At 36.0% G+C, this 24,135-nt stretch overlaps 1 protein-coding gene, 1 long non-coding RNA gene and 1 other non-coding gene across 6 annotated transcripts in view; 1 reads left to right on the forward strand and 2 right to left on the reverse strand.

Moving 5' to 3' along the window:
- Positions 1-1,563: 1,563 nt before the first annotated feature.
- Positions 1,564-24,135, reverse strand: part of PALS1 (protein associated with LIN7 1, MAGUK p55 family member) — a 93,030-nt gene continuing 70,458 nt past the window's right edge. For all 4 annotated transcript variants that reach the window (XM_049612625.1, XM_049612621.1, XM_049612622.1 and 1 more), the window contains 7 exons: positions 20,058-20,241; positions 16,304-16,375; positions 15,881-15,952; positions 13,700-13,867; positions 12,578-12,780; positions 11,207-11,317; positions 1,564-4,430 (listed from right to left, as the gene is read on the reverse strand). In XM_049612625.1, coding sequence (XP_049468582.1) covers positions 4,254-4,430; positions 11,207-11,317; positions 12,578-12,780; positions 13,700-13,867; positions 15,881-15,952; positions 16,304-16,375; positions 20,058-20,241 — 987 coding nt within the window. In that variant the 3' untranslated portion in view covers positions 1,564-4,253. The remainder of the gene's footprint in view (positions 4,431-11,206; positions 11,318-12,577; positions 12,781-13,699; positions 13,868-15,880; positions 15,953-16,303; positions 16,376-20,057; positions 20,242-24,135) is intronic.
- Positions 9,623-9,729, reverse strand: LOC125910435 (U6 spliceosomal RNA). The gene has a single exon (XR_007453946.1). It is a non-coding gene; the product is annotated as a U6 spliceosomal RNA (small nuclear RNA).
- LOC125909432 (uncharacterized) lies at positions 9,920-12,780 on the forward strand. The gene is made up of 3 exons (XR_007453686.1): positions 9,920-10,848; positions 12,041-12,232; positions 12,694-12,780. It is a non-coding gene; the product is annotated as an uncharacterized LOC125909432 (long non-coding RNA).

Below are 24,135 nucleotides of genomic sequence, written 5' to 3' on the forward strand. Positions count from 1 at the left end.
TAATATTTTCTCATCTAAGAAAAAATACCTTGTTTCTTACTCTCAGGTGGTAACTTTTTATCTTCTAAACTGTAACAACTTGCTGTCTTCCACATAGGAAGATGAGGCATTTGAGTGGCTCTGTTAGAAGCAGACTGAGGTTTTTGGTGCTGTTTGATTTGGTGTGAGCCATCCATGATTACTCAGGCTTTCTTGTACCCACTGTCTGAGGCGACTGGCTGTGGGAGAGGTTTTACTGAAATTGTTAACACTAGGCTTATGAGTATTGTATTTAAGTCCACTGATAGCACAGCCAAGGCTTTTTAAAGTACCAAGTAATCTTGCAAACATTTAATACCTGCTATAAAATAATCTTAGTTGTGTGCCAATTGTTTTAAGTGTTTTATTTATCTTGTCACAACCATAAAGAGATACTTATTTTAACGCCACTTTTCACAGAAGAAAACTTTGAGGCACAAGGAGCTTCAGTAATTGGTCCTAGGCCAAAAAGCTAGAAGTAGTGAATCTAGGCAGTCAGCCCTTAGTGTTTTGATACCTTTAACCTCTATCCTTTTTTGCTTCCCCTAGATTTAAAACTTTGGGTAAAGGTAAGACACAAGGCTTGTGCTGGAGGAGCTGAGTTTTAGGAAATCCTGTTACATTGAATCTGAGCTTTTATTCTGTAAGTAACTTTGATAATGATTGGAAAACCAGTGAGTGAGTTCCTGAGCTTTGAAAATAGGTAACATTGACCTGCTTACATTTAATCCTCCCACTACCGGAGTAAGGTGTAAATCCTATCGTCTCCATTTTGCAGATGAGAAAACTGAAGCTTTGTCAGGTCAAATAGCAGAGCTGGCATGGAGGCATTGGTTCTTAAGCAGTATGTACTGCCTCTCTAGGAGGCAAAAGTTAGCTTGAAGTGTACTTATAGAGAGCCAGGTTACTTAATAGTTTTTCATTTAGGTAAAATTAGTGTTCACCTTAAAGCACTGAGGCCAGAGAAGAACCTAGATTTTTCCCATGGCTTCTTAAAACTCCATTTTTTATTAGCCTTGGCCAAACTCCCTACACAACTTCAGATGACTTTATAGTTTTAGCATACTGATCAACTAGAAATTGTGAACAGTTTGTGTGGGGTGATGTGATCCATAGGGGAAGGGAATGATCAAGAATGGAAAGCCAGCTAGGTAGCAGGTATGTATATGTGTGACACTTTTTGTTGGTATGATTTGCTTCTTCTGGGAGATCTAGAGAGGTAGAGTAGAAAAGGGAGAAGTGAATGTGGTCTACTCGAGGCTAGGGTGGGAGTTAACCATGTCCTACAATCCTTGGCTGCATAGAAGTGGAATTTGCCTATTATATGATTAAGTTCACAATGTTAAGCTGTCTTTAATTTTTTAAAACCAGGAGACAGAACCTACATCTGTACCAATAGGGGGCACTCCCCCGCCATTAAGAATACATGAAAAGGTATTGGACGTTTCACCCAGAGAATCCAGTGAACTTTATGGCAAAAAGTTGAAGACAGGGTGGTTACATGAGTTGAAACCTTGAATAGTGGACATAAACACAACTTAATGGTTTTATTTGAAATATAATTTTACTTTTGTTTTTACAAGACAGTGTGCAGTAGGACAACTCAAAATAAGAGTGCAGATACAAGATAAGAGTACAAAGGAGGATTAACAATAGATGTCAAGAATGGTTACCTTTTATTAAGGCTAAATCCCTGGTTTATATTTTCCATACACATTCACAAAATTACATTCAAATTATTCCTTATCAATATTCCTTAGGCCATAAGGAAAAAAAATCCAGACATTACATTTTTCATATAAAGCAAATCTGAATTAGTGTTAAGTACTGTTTTCCTTTCCAGTTGTTGTGACTTATGAAAATTTAGCAAAGGAAGAGATTTCCTTATTTGAATATGCATTTTTTAAGCTATTGATACCATTCTGTAAGTGGATAAGACCTCTCTCACACTGGAGTCGCCAATCAGAACCACAAGGGACAGGAAATGAACTGTGGCCAGAGCAGTTGGACAACTGGGTGTATAGCAAGGTTTTTTGTTTTTTTAAGGAAGTCAAAAACAACTAAGTTTTCACTTTGTGTAGGGGGATGCTGTGTTGAATATCAACACAATACATCCATGTTACTGGGACTGAAAAAAGTTTGGGATGTGAACATTTCTATCCCTCTACCAGTGCTAATGAGATCTATAGGCCTTCACTGACCCTCAAAAAGTATACTTTGACATGGCATGTGCCTTGGTAGGAGATTTGCTTTTAAAGCCTGCAGGCTTAGGAACTGGCACAAGAGCTACTTAAACTGCCACCATTTTAGATGCTAGGGCTGAAAACAGTTTTATGAAAAGCAGCTCAAAAAACTCCACTGTCTACCATAGACTACTTTCGCCTAAGGAATGAAAGGTAAACTGGAGAACTGAAGAGTTAAGTGCTAATATTCCTTGGTTTTCACTGCCCGAAGCTGGAGTGTTTCAGACCTGAAAAATAGTATGTGTGGCATTCCTTCCCTTAACCCAGGAATGTTACTTTCAAGATAACCTTTCCTTAGGAAGAATTTCCACATAAGACACATTGCAGCCAACTTCAAGGCCATGCAAATTTGAACAGAGAACGGCAACATAAACTATCTGCATTTGTTCAAATAAAATTACACAGAAATCAAATACATACACGACACCAAGAAAAACACCTTAAAAACAATTGCTTATGTTAAATTAAGTGACAACTCCATGTTATTCCAGTGTTTAGCTTTGGGAACAGGAAATGCTGTAGCTAAAGTCGTCATAAAAATAAAATCAAGACATTCACATTTGAGGTCATTTGACACACATCACACCATCCCTAAAGGCTTGAAAAGACTACAAAATAACTTTCCATGCCAATTACAGAAGTTAAAATTTAAAGCTACAGCTATAGAGATAGTATGAAAATCCCATTAGCTTAAACATTTATGGTGTAGCAAGCTGCTGCATTCTGGTCATAAGAGGCAGAACGTGATAGGATAAAAATCTGTTTCTATATGCTTAACCCCCCCCCCCCCCCCCAAGTTCTTTTCCTATAATGTTCAAATGACTTTCAGATCATCCTTTCCTTGTGATCTCAAAGTCAATTGTTCTAGCATTTCCCCTTGGATATAATTTTATTCCAATGCTGAGTGTTATCAATAACCATTTGTCAATCTATTAAATATCAGTATACAGTACAGCAGCTATATTCATCACAGAATTCCAGTTTATTACCTATATGGCATAGTCCTCAAATTCTACTGTGCTCATGTATAAAAATGCAAAAACTGTCGAATGTGCTGTCTTCTCATGTATATGAAAAACTACTTGCATCATGAGGAAGAAACGATCAACAGTTTATGACCATCTGCCATTCATAAGTGTAACTTATACATTCTATTGTACTATACAGATTAAAGAAAGCAAGGTTATAGAATCAGTTGTGACAGTTTTAAAAAGATCAGCATATGCTGTGTAAGTTTAACTAGATCAGAATCTGTTGAGTGTGCAGTGAAATCTGATCCACAAAGTAGCTAAAAAACTGATGTTTCTAACGGAATGTTTTAAGAATTAAAAGACACACAAATGAATTCAAGCCTAACAGAGTAGCTTGAGACCAAAGTGGCACCATTTTTCTTACTTTTCAGGAAAACACATTTTTTAAAGTATCTCTACACCCAGTGTGGTGCTCCAGAGATCAACAGTCTCATGCTCCACCAACTGAGCCAGCTAGGAATCCCCAGGCAACGATTTCTGATGACAAAACCAGCCTTCTAACCAAATACTGTCTTGCCCAGTGCACAGAAGCACAGTCCCCATCCCCCCAATTCCCACAAAGTCCTTTAACTGTTAAATAGCATCAATATTTATAACTATGCGAGATATGGCCCGTTGGGTATAGTCCCACAAGTTTTTCATGGAACTAGGGCCAGGCAGAAAAGATTTAGTTAGGTGAAAACAGAATTAAAGTTTTTACATGGATAAAATGGAACTGGTCTGTTGAAAGCTTCCATTTAGAATCCCCAAAGGAGCCAAGAACCTCTGCAGCCATGTATACAGAATAATAACCGCTATGAACAAATTGCCTAAGGGGATTTTCTTCTCCCTAGTTTGAGATCAAAGAATAGCTTATTTGGCCTTCCACCTGTACTCAGGGTCTTGCTGAAGTATCAAGGCTATCTTCCTAGTGGTAGGCTGCCAGATCAGGTCCAATCATGCCACAGAATGGATGTTTCCCTCACCTGAGCCAAGTGGATGGCACCCACTGAGGTTCAGTATCGAGTTTGTTAATTAACCTAAGCAATTCTTGATAGGCTTTATCAAGATCTGAATTCACAATTGCCGTGTCAAAGTAGTGCCCATTGTTCTGCTCCATCTCTCTAGTCTTCTCTATGATTTCTCTCAATTCTTCAGGCTGTAAAAAGAAGACAAAAACTGAGGTAATTCCGTTAACAAAATAGACGAGTCAGAGATGACTCAAGAACAAAAAAATGACCTTATATTGCCTGCTGTCTCAACATATGCAACTTCAGGAGCTGCTCCTCAACCCTGTCTTGGCCTCAGTGATTTCCTTTGCTCTGGCGTCAATTAGGACTCATACTGAATCATTTGGAACGCAACATAATCTGTTTTTACTGTTACTCAGGTTTTCAAATATTTCTGTCTTACCCACTAGACTAGGGGCTTCAAGAGCAAAGACTGTTACTTTGAATTCCCTACAGACCTTCCTTTTCAAGCATTTTAGGGCATTATAAACTTTCCCTAAAAAATAACATCTTTTGTAATAGAGCGAACCCTTCTGGTTGAAGCAAGGCTGGTAGGACCCAAAATGCCATCTACTCTTGGCTTTATAAAGAGCCACTGCCCTTTATATCTGTTCGGCAGGGTAAATAAACATCAAGGGAAAAGAAAAGGATCAACAGAGTGGATACTTTCTATGAAAACATTGGTCAACCCAAGATTTAATAATCTAATAAATGTTTTGGGGGAATTACTTGCCTTTAAACTGCTTCTCTATTTTCAGTACACAAAGGAGGTCTTTAAAGATGCAAAAGAGGTATCCTAAGAAGAGTTTCAGAAATGATACAGAGTAGGCTACTTTAAAATACTCGGTAAAGGAAACAGCTGTTTCATATAGATGAGCCTTAGAGATAAAGCTAGGTGCAAAACTTCTTCAGAATCCTCTGGATTACCAGGCACATGTGTTCAAGAAAGTAAAACAGCACCCAGATCACCCCTTGTCAATGAAGAGAACTAATTAAACTCAAGTCCAAATGTCTCAGATATAAAAGACACACCAATACTACATTGGACACTCAATGCAAAACAACTTCTATCATTCAACTGGTTGAACTTCTGTAACAGTAGGAAAACCTATTAAAAATATGACAGCTCTGGCTTGTCCTGCAGCAGTTTCTTGTGTGGCTCTCTAATTTTCATTCTGGAATGTTGTGCATCTGGCTGTGGTACACAGAATCCTTTGTTTCCTAGGGGATTCTACTACACCATGATAACTAAATACACTGTAACATTCTTGCTAAAACTTATTCTACTCAAATCTCAGTATTATTGAAAGAACATTCCAGAACTCAAAACAGAATCTAAATTTTGTGGTGCTAGAGTTGAAATGTAAAACCCTACATCTTACGAAGGTTCACATGAACAATCCATCTGTTTTTTCTTTATCAAATTTAAGACATTATTTTGTCCTTTGCCAAAATGGCATCTACCATTTGGTACTTTTAATTTCCTCTTATTTTTCAAATAACAATTTATAACTAAGATGAAACAAAATGTTTTTGCTCAAAAAGTTTTGGACTGAAAAAACTGGCATAGGAGTTTAGCCCTCTCAGACCCCCATTCTAGCAGGAATTCAGAGCACAATCAGATTAACTGATTATTTACATTCTGCATCCAGGGAGGAACACCATCACTTTCCTGACTGGTCCATGTGGACTTGTTTTTGCTCAATACTTCTATCGTATGAGTGATAAAAAGCACTACTAGAAATACCAAAGGAGATAAAACAGAAGTGGAATAAAAAGGCAATCAGATACACCACCCTCTATACATTCTAACCATTACATTTATGGAACATGCACACACAACTGATGCTGGGTCATAAAAATAAGGCTCAAACATTTTTGAAAGGCTACAATGTTCTTGGACCATAATGGAATTACAAATCAATAAAGTATTTTTTTAAATCTCCAAATTGGTGAAAATTACATTCTTCTAAATAACCCATGTATTAAAGAAGAAAAGGAAAAAGGGAATTAGTATTTCTGACAAGATAATGGAAAAATTACCTCAAAATTTGTAGGATGCCATTAAGGAACTGTTTAAAGGGAAATTTGTTAACTGCCTATTAGAAAAGAAAGATTTTAAAATCTAAGTTTTCTTCAGGAAACTAGAGCAAGTGCAAATTAAAGCCAAAGTAAGTATAAGTTAATGAAATAAGAGACAGACAATAAAGAAAATTAACAAAGACAAAAGGCCTCTCTGTTCTTTTTCTAAAGTGTTTGGTTATTCAATTTCCATATAAACTTTAAAGTCATCTTTTCAAAAAAATTTTTTTCATGTTTACTTTTGAGAGAGATAGTGTGAGCAGGAGAGGGGCAGAGAAAGAGGAAGACACAGAATCCGAAGCAGGCTCTAGGCTCTGAGCTGTCGGCACAGAGCCCAATTCAGGGCTTGAACCCACGAACCGTGAGATCATGACCTGAGCCAAAGTCGGATGCTTAACCAACTGAGCCACCCAGGTGCCCCTGAAATCATCTTTTCAATTTCACAGAAACATCTGGGATTTTCTTTTTTGATAACACTTTTCTTGAGATACAATTCATTTATAATTCACCCATTTTAAAATGAATGATTCAATCATTTTTAGTATAGTCACAGAGTTCTGCAATCAACAGCACAATTTTAGAATATTTTCAATCATTCTCCCACCCCAGCCAAAAAATCCATACCCCTAGGCAGCCACTCTCCATTGTCTCCCAACCCCCAGCCCTAGGCAACCACTAATCTACTTTAGGTCCCTATAGGTTTGCCATAAAATGTAATCATACAACATGTAGTCTTTTGTGACTGGCTTCTCTCACTTATAATGTTTTCGAGGTTCATCCATGATGCACCATGTAGGAATACTTCATTCCTTTTTCTGACTTTTTTGAAACTTCTAATAAAACTGCAGTAATCAAGACAGTGTGTAATTAGCATAAATACAGCATGGAGTCCAGAAATAATCCTACCCCACTCTCCGCTACATATTTGGCCAGGTGATTTTTTAAAAGCATGCCAACTGAATTCAATGGGAAAAAGTACGGTCTTTCTCAAGAAATGATGCTAGAGCAACTGAACATCCACATGTGATTAAAAAAAATAATAACAAAAACCACCAAACCAACACCATCCTTACTTCATACTAAAACAAAGACATTTTAAAGATTGTAGACCTAAGAGTAAAGGCCAAATACAAGAAAGCTATTATAAGAAAACATAGGATAAAATCTTTATAATCTTGGAAGTAGGCAAATATTTTCAGACAGTATGCAAAAATCATTAAAAGAAAAATGAAAAAGTGTGCTTCTTTAAAATTAAAAATATTTTGAGAAAATATTTCCAGAATATATAAAAAAAATTTACAACTCAATAAAACCACCAATTTAAAAAATAAGACATTTCACAAAAGAATATACTTAAATAACCACATGAAAAAATACTATCATTAGTCATCAGGAAAATGCAAATGAAAACCTTAATGATACTTCACACTTATCAGAATGGCAAAAGTTGTTGACAAACCAACAAAAGCGAAAGCTGGTAAGGATGTGAAGCAAATGGAACCAAAGTGGGAGCAAGTGGAACCAAACTGTTTTAAAACAGCTTTACAACTTTATACAGTTAAAATATACACTCACCATTTGATCCAGCAATTCAAAAAACCCCAAAAACATCCACGTCCACCAAAAGACTGAATATTTCGAGCTGCTTTAATCCCACCAGCTCAAAATTGGAAACAACCCAAATGGTTTTTAACTGATGAATGAACCAACTGTGATATATTTAGCTCATGGTATACGACTCAGCAATATGTAGGTATGAACTGTTAGATGCAACACTGATAAATCTCAGTAACACTATGCTAATCAAAAGCCAGATGCAAACTTAAATATACACTATGGTTCCACTTAAATGAACTGCTAGAACAGACAAATCCACAGTCACAGAAAGGAAATTAGTGGTTGCCTAGGGAAGAATGGAGGGGTATTAACTTCAGAGAAGCATGGGGGCACCTGGGTAGCTCAAGTAAAAATCTCGTGGTTGTGGGATGGAGCCCCACATTGGGCTCTATGCTGAGCATGGAGCCTGCTTGGGATTCTGTCTCTCTCCCACCCCTTCTCTTTCAGAATAAACTTTTTTATTTTTAATTTATATAAAGAAGCAGGAGAGATTTTCTAAAGTGATGAAAATGTTCTAAATCTTGACTGGCATGGCAGTGACACAGCTATACATTTTGCCAAAACTCACTGAATTATACCGGTAAAATATATAAAATAATTTCAATAAAGTTAATTTTTAAAAATTAGAAATTTCTCATTAGAAAATCAAGCATACTGTAAACTAGTAAAACATCTTGGTCCTGATTAAGTTCTTCATTTACAAATATGTATAATTGGTATCATTCTAGACCTTACTCAATTTGGGATAGCTAATTCAAAATAAATAATAGGATAAATAATCCCATTAAGAGCACTCCAGACCACCAACCCAAAGAAGGTTGCCTAACATGTTCTGGAATGGTATACAGATAGCCCTTCGCACAATACTGAATCCTTGGAGAAGAAAAAACTAACAAAAAAGTTAAGTGTGCACATTAGAAAATTGAAAAATTAGGCTGAACAAGTAGGATGAAGTCCACTCTCGTCCTTAATATCCAGCCTTTTTCTTAAACAACCATGGTATTTCTTCTGGTCTACCAAAGTAATTACTGGCACTAAGTTTCATAGAGTATCAGTTTTGTTTTCTTTATTGTGACCCCCCAAGAACAGCCAGTGACCTTGTCTCATTTTTTTGGGTATCATCCCAAGTGCTAAGAACAACAGATACTTTGACTCTATTAATTAATGAACTTAACAATTATGTTGCAAAAACTAAAAAAAGGGTGAAACACTACTTTAACCAGATAGCCTACTTTAACCAGATTGCCTAAAGAAAGCAACCAGAATTATGCTCATCATGTAGGATGAGAAAGTCCTTGATTGTCTATAGCCTAAGACACTGAAAAATATGACCTTCAAGTATCGATTGAATAAGAAACATAAGCAGACCGAGAACAGAAAAAGATATTATCTTGGGGAGGAAGAAAGAGGGCTGGTGGCTATGGTGTATAGCCAAGAATCAGGAAAGCAGTGATGTTATGCTTTTAATGACTTTTTTTTTTTTTAATAAATGTTAAAAAAAATTTTTTTTTCAATATATGAAGTTTATTGTCAAATTGGTTTCCATACAACACCCAGTGCTCATCCCAAAAGGTGCCCTCCTCAATACCCATCAACCACCCTCCCCTCCCTCCCACCCCCCATCAACCCTCAGTTTGTTCTAAAAAATATGGAATGCTTCACGAATTTGTGTGTCATCCTTGCGCAGGGGCCATGCTAATCTTCTCTGTATCGTTCCAATTTTACTATATGTGCTGCCGAAGCGAGCACGCTTTTAGTGACTTTTAAGGATCTTATAAAAAAGTGTGACGATGTGTGTTTATGGTTTGTTTGTTTTTTGAAAGAGGGCACAAGTGAGTGAAGAGCAGAGAGGGAGAGACAGAGAGAAAGAGAGAGAAGCGGGCTCGCCAGCGGCTTGTGTTTTTTACCTGAAGCAGGACACAAGCTCATCTGACATGGGACTCGCACTCACCAACTATGAGATCATGACCTGAGCTCAAGTCATATGCTTAACGACTGAGCCACCCAGGCACCCTGTTTATGGTTTTTAAGGAGATTTAGAGAGAACAAATGAAATGAGGAGACCTAAATGATTCCTCTGTAAAACAGAAATATTTAAGATATCTGGGGCATCTGAGTGGCTCATCAGTAGAGCATTTGACTTTGGTTCAGGTCATTATCTCATGGTTCCCTGAGTCTGAGCCCCCCATCAGGCTCTCTACTGTCAGCACAGAGCCCGCTTTGGATCTTCTGTCCCCCTTCTTTTTGTCCCTCCCCCACTCACACATCCTCTCTCTCAAAAATAAGCATTAAAAAAAAGTGGGGGGTGGGGAGTGCCTGGGTGGCTCAGCTGGTTAAGCATCCAACTCTTGGTTTCAGCTGAGGTCATGATCTCACACAACTTGTGGGTTCGAGCCCTGTGTCAGGCTCTGTGCTGACAGCGTGGGGCCTGCCTGGGATTCTGTATCCCTGTCTCTCTCTGCCCCTCCACCCTCATGCTCACTCACTTTCTCTCAGAAATAAACATTAAAAAATAAAAAATTAGAAAAATTTTTTTTAAAAATCAGCAAAAAAACAAGGGAAAATACTTGTTACTTTGATATAGTAAGTCACTTGACAGTTTTCATTTCACATATTTAAACAAAGTCAATGCTTTCTGATTAAGTACATCAGTATAATTTTGTTATTAACAATGTTTAGTAAAATGTGAACTACCTCAACCATGTCCAGCATCTAAAATAATTAAAAAAAAATTTTTCCGTTTCAGGTCATTTGAGAAGACCAAAGGGAGAAGGCAAATAGAACATAAATTTCAATGAGAAAAAAGAAGAGAAAATCAAGAGCACCCAACTCGGCTCCCCCCATATACAGAGTATCTAACAAAGAAAAGTGGGTAATCCCTAAGAATCTGCTGAGAACTTTTTTCTTTGGGGGTAGAAAGCAGGGAGGTCACATAATCTCTATTGGAAATAACAGGGACCCATGTAAAGAAGGTTAAGGAATACCAAGAGTAACCACACATTTGGGATAACAATAGAGACGGTGTGGGGAACAACAAGGGAAGTCCCTGCTTTGGAGAGCTGTCATAGTCCAGCCAGAAGCAACAACAGAAATTTTGGGAAAAGTGACAGGGCTCAAAGAATAATCAGTTTGAAAGCTCAAGCCAATGTAGCTTTTAAGCACTTGTGACATATTAGGTCATGACTCTTTCATGTTTACTTTCAGTGGAACAGTACAACATTATTACCTTTGGATTCTTGCCTTCCTTGGCCAATAATGCACGAAGTCTCTCTTGTGAAGGGGGTGCAATGAAGATAATATAAGGTTTCAAGTCTGAATTCCGGAGAGTCTTCAATGACTATTAAAAAAAAATATTTTGGATCTTTATAATAATTTTCATCATTTATTTGCTTCCCAGTAATATACTTCAAATAATAATATCATTAAAAAAAAAAAACATTGCCTATGAATGTTTCCAAACATCTTTGTAACAATTCACAATATTTTAAGATCCTACCATTCACTGTAAGAATATATTATGTGCCTATGCAACACACACACACAAATTAGCTTGCCCTGTTTATATATAATGAAATAAAAATGACACTGAAGGTATACAACTATGTGATGCTAAAATATCCTCTAATAAGATCACATAAAGATTATAAATAACCATATTCAAATTCCATTTTGGAGGAAGTAGAAATAAGCAGTAATGTTATTGGGTGCTGGGATCTAAATACAAGCAGAATATAAAGAAAAATTTCACACACATATATAAAAAGAAGTTCTGGAAAAGTACACCCAAGAAAAAGCAGACTGAATTAGGAGATTGTGGTTTTCACCCTGCCTTTGCCACTGCATGACTGTGTGTTCCTCAACTGAAGCACACTGTCTAAACAGGGATTACAGGAACATGCTTTTTCTATCTAATAACATTATTAAGACAATACACTTTAACTACCGCAAGTTCTTTGAAAAATGTTTTCACCCAATTTAACATTAAAGAATTCTGAAGGCATTTAGTGAAAGCATTTATACTTTCTTTAAAATGTTTTTAATGTTTATTTATTTTTGACAGAGAGAGACAGAGACAACAGTGTGAGCAGGGAAGGGGCAGAGAGGGAGACACAGAATCTGAAGCAGGCTCCAGGCTCTGAGCTCCAAGCTGTCAGCCCAGAGCCCGATTTGGGGCTTGAACCCAAGAACTGCAACCGCAAGATCATGACCTGACCTGAGCTGAAGTTGGATGCTTAACTGACTGAGCCACGAGGTGCCCCGCATTTATACTTTTCTTTTGTGTTTTTTTACATTTATTTTTGAGACAGAGAGAGACAGAGCACAAGTGGGGGAGGGGCAGAGAGAGAAGGAGACAGAATCCGAAGCAGGCTCCAGGCTCTGAGCTGTCAGCACAGAGCCCGACGCGGGGCTCAAACTCACAAACTATGAGATCATGACCTGAGCCGAAGTCGGGCACTTATCCGACTGAGCCACCCAGGTGCGCCCCTGTACTTTTCTTAAATCAAATGTTTATAATTGAAATAGTAGAGACTAAGTTCTTTTGTCCACTAAAAAAACAGATGACCAGTGGAAAAAATAGTATGAGAACTTTATTTACCTGTGTACGAAGACTTAAAAGACATATTTTGCCAGAGTTGATCACTTGCCGTACAGAATCTATGCTGGTTCCATACAGATTCTTCTCAAATTCACCATGTTCAATGAACTTTCCAGCTGCTATGTCTGCCTCAAATGCTTGCCGTGAAACAAAGTGGTAATCTCTACCAGCTACTTCGTGGTCTCGCCTACTCCGAGTTGTATCTAGGCAAACAAAATCAGGTAAAAATAACGGGCATGGATCAGAGTAAAGATGGGGGATATTTCTGCTAGTCAGGAAAAATTTTAATTTTGTAATACAGAGGAAATGTAAAATGACGAACTGAGGAAATGTTAAGAGCCCATGTGTTTAACACTGACTGGTTTTATTTCTAGACTGAGAAATGAACAAAAATGTGGTTTTAGTATCTTAATAATAGTTACATTTAACTGCCGTAACACATTTTATGCTTACACTTTAAATTGCTTCTTGCATTTAAACACTACCATTTTTTTCCTAAAGTTTATTTCCATAAGATTAGGCACTGTGTAATATTTATTCACTTACTTACCTATTTATTATTTACTTATACTATTTAATTTTAAGATACAGCATTTTTTAAACGTTTATTCATTTTTGAGAGAGACAGAGCACGAGTAGGGGAGGGGCAGAGAGGAGACACAGAATCCAAAGCAGTCTCCAGGCTCTGAGTTGTCAGCATAGAGCCCGATGTAGGGCAAGATCATGACCTGAGCCGAAGTCAGACACTTAACCAACTGAGCCACCCAGGCGCCCCTAGGTACTATAAAATCTTTAAACAGAACTTCTGTGTTCAGACATTCAGTCTACATTTCTATCTTCTGCATCAGTTTAAAAAACAGAAACTGATTCCATATTGAATAGGGAATCGTAAGAAACCCAAATTGAAATTCATTTAGAAAATAATTAGTACCACAGGAAAAATGGAAATTTCTCAATAATGACTATCTTGAGTTACATATTCTCAAAAGATTTGATTAAAACAAAGTTCCTTTTTTCTGGGCAAAACTATTTTTGATGAACTGGATGAAAAATTTCCCTCCAGTTAGGTTCTAAGATAGAAAATTGAAAAGCAAAGGAAAATGAGAATGCATCCAAACTTACGAGGAACCGCAGATGCAAAGCGGTCTTTTTCCTTGTTCATGAGCCTCTGACGCAATTCATTCTGGCCACAGTTCTGTGGACCAATCAGAATGATAGGTCTTTTCCTATTTGCTGGCTGATGATAAAGTGACATTTCCTCATAAGTTAAGATCTCTTCATTGTCATAATCTTTGAAAAAGAAAAAGTTAAGCCCTTCAGATAGAATTATTGCCATGTAATAAAAATGTACTCAAATTTTCCAAAAAATTGGAGAGAAGACACTTTATTATCATTAAAAATGCTTAGCTTTTTGGATGAAGATAGTAATAACTGGGTAGGATTATATGAATATTTTCCAATGTGAATATATACTTCCCAGGATACTACGAAAATAAATCAGACAATATACTGATCCTTCTGGAAGTGTTTACTGCTCCTTATGCTTCATAGTTTGAATGTTTTAATACAATATAACTACACTCCTTCTTATGTAAAATAACTAGTTTGCAGCCAATACTCTGTCAGAGGGTCGGCACCAGGGGATAAACTAATGAGAATATTATCTGCCATTTTTGTAAAATGGAGATAATACTTCACTTAGAGGGTTGGTTTAAGGATCAGACAATATATATGCTGAGCACAACACCTGGCACTGACAAACATTTACAAATAGTAGCTACAACTAATGTTATCAGAGAAAGTAGGGATACTTTTCTGTGATTATATAACTTGAAATCAGGTCATAATGTGTGCTATCCGAACTTGGAATACTAACTTGAGGTCACGATTCAAGATGTATAAATTGTGAAAGGTGGGGTAACATTCCTAAAGCCCATAACCCAGATGAAATCAGAGCTGTCAAGTGGTAAGAACAAAGGCAGAGAACTAGCAGCCTGCTATCTTCTCACTCCTGTTCTCACTCCCTGTCGGGGAAAGAGCATCAGATATATGGTCACACTTGGCTGTAAGTTCCACGGGGTCAGGCAATCATTTTAGTCTTGCCAGTGCTTTGCACAGAGTGCAGAGTAGGAACCCAAACTGTCTAGATTCGAGCTCAACTATATATGCTTTAAGAACTAAAGCAGATTTTTAATATTTGAACTTCAGTTTGTTAATCTGTAACCTCAAGGAATTTATTGTGAGACCTAAATGGATGAAAGTATCTAAAGTATATAGTTACTACTCCTGGAATAGAATGGTTATTATAAATGATAGTTATTATTGTAGAAATATAATTCCTGCCTTTCCCAAAATACTTTACACTCTGAAAAATCTGAGTTCTTCCTTCTAACATGTACAATCAGACTGTGGCAGCATTTTTATTTATAAAGACTTAGTTTATAAATCTGTAAGCTTCAGATATGCAGGTTTTCTATAATAGCTATTAGAGCTGAACCAATTTAGTATGTTTCAAAAGATGCTACCTAAAAAAAAAACAACTCAAGATATTGAGAGAATAATAAGCCTTATAAATTGTATAAGAAGTTAAGGAGTGCCTTTGCTTTATTATTTGGCTTGTTTCTGACATGAAGCAAAGCAGGGGGAGAAAATTCTAATGCACGTTAAGGACGAATGAAGAAGGTAATGAAAAGCAGTAAATGAAGTTGGGTTTATAAAAACTGGATGTGGAAACTGCCGAACTAAGGTAGTTGGTGCCTAATAGGCAACAGCCATCACTCAGGTCCAGCAGACTGCTGTCACTTGTGAACACAAACCCTGTGTTACTAGAGCCTTTGATGTGGAGAGAAGCTACACTTAAATTTTTTTTTTAAATCTTAGTAATAAAACAAAACAAAAACACTCTCCTTTTGTGCCTGACTCAGCCAACAGGTAGCAGGCTCTGTGGAAGGGTTGTCTTGGTGACATGAGTTACTGTAAACAAAATACTCATTTGGAGGCATGTATTAATTTTGCAAAGAATTTAAGCAGGAAGAACAGGAATCTATCAAACACTACATAATGCTAAATTGTACTTTAATTTTTATGCCAGTTTTTCTCTAAACTCAAAACACTGCATTACTCATAGGATTCCAAAAGAAAATAATTTCTGCTAAATGACTTTCTTAAGCACATATGTTACATTAAGAAGCAAAATAGGACTAATAGTATAACTCCCTAAAAATAGCAGTTTACTTTCTTTCAAGTGTTAGATATAGACCTCTTTGAGATGTAAATCCAGCTATATCTTAGAGGAGAACTCACCATCATTTTTATTTGCATTATATAAAACCTTTTTCCTCTTCTTTTTATTCTTCTTTGCACACCATAGTTTTCCTGTTGAATAATCAGAAACAACTATAAATGTGGTACTTGTTTCCTTGAACAAAGCTATGTATTTCAAATTGAAGAACTGAAATAGTTTTCCATTGAAATTTATAAACACATATTACATTGTTCACAGAACTATTTTTCAGGGAAACAGTTACAATTTTCCATTAGTCTCACATCACAGACACTTTTTAATACTTAAATCTTGTCCTTCATTTAGAGTCCTAAGATAATCAGTTTTGCTGCTCATATCACTCTTACCATGAATACATCTTTCTTGACAGTTCTAACTGATTTAAACAGTTCAGATGGAGACCCAAGAAACCTCTCATTAATGTCAAATATTAAGTGTCCAACCTGATTTTTCTGGCTCCTTATCTTCCTCTATGGTTTGCTTCATAGCTTCCCTTTGCTGCTGAAAGCTTTTCCCTTAGTAGCAGAAAGAAAATAATTAGTATAATTAAATTAGTATAATTTAAGACAAAAGAATAGAAGAGTTTTTGTTTTTTTAATCAAGGGGATAACACCAGAAGTAACTCTTCACTTATATTCCTTTTTTTGGTTATGGTAACCTTCTTTTAATATAAACATATAAACCACAAAAGAAAGAAACAGGCAACAATAATACAATACATTATAAGATGTTTCTAATATGTCAAACACTAATGTTGGACTATGATCAAATGTAAATTAGAGGGTACATTATTTAACGGTAAGACACGTATTTTAAAAAGTTCTTGTGAATTCCCCTCCGTCTCAGTCTAAGAGATGGATTGTGACAAATAGTTTTCCTTTTCACTCTTTTCCTCAACATGCAATTTTCAAAAAAACTTAAAAGTTGTATTCTCTGTATTCTAGCACACAGTAATGTTTTATGACTAAAAGTATTAACTGGCCTCTTTTCAGCATTATTGTTATCAGTAATAATTACTGATATTTATACTACATTATAACTGTTTGATTCTTTGGTTCAAGGTTTCTGTGAAGAGGATCAACATTTATTTGCTTTTCAAAGAACCTTCCAGCCCTTACCTCCCTACACACTTTCCAGTGGTTCTTAGTAATCAAACCAGTTACTATTTATTTCCCTTTCTCATATACAAACAAATGAAAAAACAAAAAATTAGACACAGAAATAACTGGATGGATTCAATCATAAGATATAAATATGTTCTAGAGATTACTGGGTTAACTCCCAAAGAATAGATCGTACTTACTTGACACAAAATTTTATCCAAAACAGAGTCTTTTTAATTTTTCAATTTAACCAACAAGTAGCATTTGGAAAAGGTTTTTCTGAGGGGAGGATCACCATAAAGTAAACTAAAATAGTAGTAGATATCATTTGTTTCTGGTGACGATTTCTTATCAGGCCCCAATTGACAGATTTTTATGCATAACACTGATGTTTTTATGAAGCATTATTTTCTGAATTTACAGGTGAGGTAGCTACACCTCAACGAAATTAAGTGATTTACTGAAGACTCAAAAGGAGCAGAATTAGGATTCAAATTCCTATCTTACTCTCCAAGACAGTGCTCTTTTCATGGTACTATGAAACCATAACATTTTATTTCCTCTTTTTTATGTTTTCCTCCCTTCAATGGAACTGACTGCTCTTTCTTCTCAATAACTAATAATGTATAATGAGATCAGTTTAATTTTAGAACATGTAGTAAAGAATCTGTGATACATATGGAAGACACCAGGCTATGTGCTGAGGGTACAAAGACATGAAACTCAGTCTAGTTGGCAGAATATATTCCCTTTTAAATCTTCCTGCCATCGTATGAGAGTATGTCAGCTATAATTATAAGCCTCCAAATGTTTAAAGTATTAAGTTTCAGCCTATCAACCAATCCTAGGACATGTTTTACTAGAATATAATATCTTATAATAGAAGATAAATAATAAACCAGTGTTAGAAAATTTAATAGTTCAATTTTTACAAAGCTTTCATTAAGCATTTACTATGTAGAAAGTACTATGTTGGATCTTGGTTCTGGATCAGTTAAAATTATCTCAAATTAAAGAAATTAATTCCAGGAGGTCACTTTACAAAATAATATGTGAACATTCACCATTTGAATTTAAGATACTACTCAATGTATTCCCTTGCATTTATTCTTCTCAATCCCTTTTTCTTCACATATACATATGTACATATATATGTTTTAATCATTTTTTTACTTCCACCTTTCAGCTACCAATGATACAAATAAATGAAAAACATTTCATTCTAAGTTTTTCCTCTTAGAATTAAGATTTTAATATAGGCGGCTTTCAAAGTTTTTGATTTTCATCTTGTTTTCAGAGATCTACCTTAAAATCAAATGTATTTTTTTTTGAAAGATAAAAGTGGTTTTACTTAAAAAACTTGGACTAGAGTCTAACTTTTTAAATTTTTATATCTAGTTTTTTTTTTTTTTTGTTTCAAGCCAAGGATTCTTGGAAATCAATAAGCAAATTCCATCTATGTTGGCATAATCTGCAGCACTCAGTGTATTTCATAAGAACAAAAGCAAAACCATTAATACTGAGTCTGATACACTCAAGAAGCATTAAAGATAACCAGGTTATCTTCAGGAGCTATACAGACTGCATTCCTAGTAAAAACAAGTAAATATGGTGATGGAAAATTTTAGAGCACTAAAATTTTAAAGTAAAAAAGAAATAAAAATAAGTATCTGATGTTAACAGATTTAGAAAAAATAAGGAGCAAAATAATTTTGATCAGTTACATATTAAAATGTTTAAAAGCATTACAGTCATGTACTTCTATGGCACATTTTTATAGTACATATGGATGTAGACTGTTGTTATGACAGCAGACATTAATGGAAGGTAGACAATATGACTTCTTAAGAAGTCTTCTAACAAAACCATCATCAAACTCAAACTAAGGTGGGTTCATTTATTTGTCCTATAAAAAAAAACCTTACAAATGATCTCACTGAAATCTCCTTGGTGCATCTCTATACTTTTAGAAACTCAATACAATCAGTCAATATACTCTAGTTCTAAATATTTATGGGCTAAGGCTGGCATGATGAGAAGATATCAAATTGATATTTGGCACGAGCACTAAGTAGAACATGATGGCTGCTCAATACTGCAGGATTTCTAGAGGAACATCTCATGTCTGTTACTGTGAAGAATCAAGGGTGTAACATCTTCCCCTGAAGTTAATATAAGAAGCCCATTCCTCATTCCTTGAAATATGACTGAGTATAGACAAAATCTGTTTTCAGCTTTTGGATTTTAAAGCAGACGGTTTGTGGCCTTCTGTGGTTTTATACATATAGACTCAACTGCATGAAAAAGTAACTACATCCGTTTTTAAAGGACATGAAAAAGCGAGTTCTTCTCTGTGAAGCCTTATATTTCAAATATATTTTTTTTTAAGTTTATTTGTTTTTAGAAAGAGTGAACAGGGGTGAGGCAGAGAGGGAGAGAGAGAGAATCCCAAGCAGGCTCCACATTGTCAGTGGCAGAGCCTGACATGGGGCTTGATCTCACAAACTGTGAGATCACGAACTGAGCCAAAATCAAGAGCCAGATGCTTAACTGACTGAGCCACCCAGATGCCCCAAAGTGATTTTTTTTTTAATTTTTAAAAAAATTTTTAAAATTTACATCTGAGTTAGTTAGCATATGGTACAACAATTTCAGGAGTAGATTCCTTAATGCCCCTTACACATTTAGCCCTTCCCCCCTCCCACAACCCTTCCAGTAACCCTCTGTTTGTTCTCCATATTTAAGTCTCTTATGTTTTGTTCCCCTCCCTGTTTTTATATTATTTTTGCTTCCCTTCCCTTTGTTCATCTGTTCTGTGTCTTAAAGTCCTCACATGAGTGAAGTCATAAGATATTTGTCTTTCTCTAATTTCGCTTAGCATAATACCCTCTAGTTCCATCCACATAGTTGCAAATGGCAAGATTTCATTCTTTTTTATTGCCGAGTAATACTCCATTGTGTGTGTGTGTGTGTGTGTGTGTGTGTATACACACACATACCACATCTTCTTTATCCATTCATCCATTGATGGACATTTGGGCTCTTTCCAAAATGTTCTTTTAAATATGTACTTTATACTATATTGTCTTTTTACCTGGAACAAGCCCAGCTAGAGGTTGATTATCTTCGTCCCCTTCTCTATAGGCTTGCCACCAATTTGGATCTTCTTGACTGATGACATGAAGTATATCGCCTTTTTGAAAAGATAGACCTAACTCTCGACATGGAACATAAGGGTCATCTGAGGGGTCATAGTCAAAATGAGCTTTCACATGGATCTAAAAGATAAAAAGGGTAAAAATTAAAACAACGGTAATGATGAAATGGCAACACAAAATATTCAGCATAAATATAATCAAAATGTTACAATTTTATTAGTGCAAAGCAATTATGAGTTGAAAGAAGGGAGGTTTAGTTAAGTAACTGCAGTATTTTCTCAGGCTTGTTTTCTTCAGTTAAGTTCATCACTCTGTTGATTACAAACATGTACTAGAGTACAAACAACAAACAAAAACTGTATAAAAGTATGCACAGGACTGCACTGTTAGCTGCTAACTGAGCCTGAAGTGCTAAGGGGCCTCAAAGGCTTGAGAGAAGCAGAAGGAATGTAACTGAGACCATTTCCCCCTCTATTCCTGACCTTTGAAAACAATGACTCTGCAGTAAGGTATGTAATTTCTAAACCACTACTATCTAGAAATGTGGACTAAACCTCACCACATCTGTCACCTATGCAGGAGAGTGTCAGTTTCCCTGGTGCTGTTACCCTTCTTGAATACACTGTCAGTGCGACTGTGCCTTAAACTTCTCTCAGTGTTTCTTTTTTTTTTTTTTTTCTTTTTTTTTTTTTTTTTAATTTTTGAGACAGAGAGAGACAGAGCATGAACGGGGGAGGGGCAGAGAGAGAGGGAGACACAGAATCGGAAACAGGCTCCAGGCTCCGAGCCATCAGCCCAGAGCCTGACGCGGGGCTCGAACTCACGGACCGTGAGATCGTGACCTGGCTGAAGTCGGACGCTTAACCGACTGCGCCACCCAGGCGCCCCTCTCAGTGTTTCTTTTAAAAGGGATCTGTTTAGGTTCATAAACAATCACACCCCAAACTGCTAAAATAACCTAAATCAAGTTTATAACAAATTCCTGTGTATTCTATTTGTAGGCTTTGAAATTTAACTAGTTGTATGGTTATAATTTTTGCTAACAATTTTTCTGCATATCAAAAAAATGTGTTACACTTGCAGCATTAAAGGTAAGAATTCACATGAATCTTACTGAGAGCTAAGTTATTCCTATACTATTTCCTCCAATATACCTCTATAAGATGTAACAAAGTTGTCTTAATTTTAATAAAGTAAAAAGAATTAATATTAATATTCTCTTTAACTTTCCATTATAATTTTCATCCAGCCTGGTTAAGTGACATGTGACATTTCCAAAATCTGTAAGAAGTCCATTTTCATCTAATGAAATCCAGCACTTATATGCAATGAGTGTTTCTGCCCCATAGAGGTTAAACTTCAGGTTTCAGCTCAATGAGCCAAGCAACTAATTGACAGCTTAAGAATTTTATTATTCGGAGTCCTTTTCTATCCAATTGTTATTGCCTTTTACATCCTCACCATAATTGAGGCCACCTATCATAAAAATAATACTGGTCTGCTTCAAGAATTGTTTTATGAAAGTACAGTATCTTTTTTCAGCTCCTAAAACACAAAATTGAGTATTTTCAATGATGATGGATATATGAAATTTGATAAAACACTTTATAAGTGATAAAAATATATCTCTATCTATCTAATCCATCTCCCTCCATAAGGCATAACCAAGAATCCTCATGAAAGTAACAGCCTCTTTCAGAAATTATGCTTGAGGGTGTCTTAAATATTTTTATAATTTCAGAAAAATATTTTACTAACTACTATATATAGGAAATGAGAAAATCCAACTCCCAATATAAAACTGGCAATACTGAAATAAAGCAAATGATCCAGTTAAAAATGCAGAACTTACATAGCTAGTCTGCTTTTTTTGGGGTTATCTTTTCATGGATGTACTCCGTAAGTTCAAATAGTACACAAAGTCATAAATGTATGGCTCAATGAATTCCACAAATGAAACATACCTGTATAACCAGCATGCAAATCAAGAACGAGAATATCACCAGCACGTGAGAAGCCCTGACTCCTGTACCTTTCAGTCACTAACCACTCTATGTCCTCCAAGGGCAAACATCATCCTGATTTCTAGAAGCATAGATTAGTTTTCCCGGTATTTTGCTTCATACAAATGGAATCACAACGTACACACTCTTGGATTAAATATGGTTAAGAGACCTCTTTCATTTGGACTGTGTTCTGCTGCATTCCAGCTAGAGAGTGCCCTAAAGAGCCTTACTGTTAATGTGAAAACAGAGTTTTAACACCTTGAAAACTCTGCCAGGTAAAACCAAAAATAAATTTTAGAAAGTTATACAAAAGTAGCAGAGAATCAAAACACAGTTGAGACTTGGATTAAAGAGATTATACATACAATTTATAACCTTGGCATAAAATGTAGGATAATCTAGAAGTCCCTGTCAACCAATCTTCCAAAATCTGCTTAAATTGTTGCCTTTTTAGCCAAAGAGTCTTAGGAATCTAATTATGGAATCACAGGGATTATTTAAGGAGGTAGAGAGATTTTTGTTATCAGGCTTTTATTTTAGACATCTAGGAGATCAGACTAATTTGGTCACCTGACTGACGATTTTATCAAATAGCTTTCTGAAAGCAATACAGAGCATGTTTTCAAAGTGTTCTGCTAAGATCACTTGCCTAGAATGTTTATCAAAATACTAAATTCTTATGCCACATCTCCGACTTCGACTCTGCATTTTAACTAGGTTCCTCGGATAACTGTTACACACATGCCATTTAAAACATACCCTAGTGCCTGGGTGGCTCATTCGGTTAAGCATCCAACATCAGCTCAGGTCATGATCTCATAGTTTGTGATTCGGGCCCTGTGTTGGGCTCTGCGCTGACAGCTCAGAGCCTGGAGCCTGTTTCAGATTCTGTCTCCCTCTTTCTCTGCCCTTCCCCCACTTGTGTGCTGTCTCTCTCAAAAATAAATAAATAAGCATTTAAAAATAAATGAATGAATGAATGAAAGAAAGAGAGGAAGAAAGAAAGAAATGTACCCTAAAATCTTAGGGAACTACTACCCTAAGGGAAACTAATTAGACCACTGTGGAGGCTGTATCTAGTTCAACGACCTTTGCCAAAGTCCAACAAAATCAGCCAGAGATGCTTTTCACTCTACTCCTGCCTTGGGGTCACCCCTTGACCATTCAGATTTAGCTGGTTTGGAATGGGGCCTCTCTTTGTGTAGGCTGAGGAAGAGTACAGAGGGGAAATGCTTTGCTTATCTAGAGCTGTATACAATGTACCCTAAAATTAAGAGCAAAGCAAAAAAAAAAAAAAAGCAAAGTTTTTTCACAACAGAGCTTGACCATTTGGTTGAGTTAAAGTCTGAGCATTGCCTTGTCATACTTTATGTGACTTCTATCCATATATTCTACCAATCAACTCTTATCAGTGCTAGAAGGTATCTCCATCCATTTTTCCTCTCCAGCTCCTTTAGTGGCTATTTTTTTTTTTTTACCATACAAAGGAAAACAAAGCCTTTTTAAAATGGAGAGATGCTGACCCTTCTAGAAGACTCCAGGGTTTAACAATGCTGCAATGTCAGTACAACGTATCTCATGATCAAAATATTGTTTGGTTTCAAAACAAAACAAAATCTTGTGTTTATATACAATTACCTTCCAGCCCAACATTTTTCTCTGGGCCTTTTCATAGTACCTGTAAACTATTCACATTCGAAGTCCTAATGATGGGGATATGGTAAAGAGATAACAATTCATCAATTTATTTACATCTTTCCTAAGGGAGTCCATGCTCCAAAATAATTTTTCTTTGTAATTTTTATTTCTGTATTTCTTATTATAGATTTATCTTGAAGTTTTGAAATTATTTGTGGAAAAGAATGAAAGTCTATCTATCTTCCTTTAGCTTTGGCCTAAACTCTACCCCTTGCTCACACTGTAAAATTAAGGGCAGCATCAAGAAAAGCCTTTCCAGTGTGTTATAACAGTTTCCAAATTCCTCCTCCAATCCTAGATTCCTCCTCCC

The sequence above is a fragment of the Panthera uncia genome (genome assembly GCF_023721935.1).
Source record: "Panthera uncia isolate 11264 chromosome B3 unlocalized genomic scaffold, Puncia_PCG_1.0 HiC_scaffold_1, whole genome shotgun sequence".
Lineage (NCBI taxonomy): Eukaryota > Metazoa > Chordata > Mammalia > Carnivora > Felidae > Panthera > Panthera uncia.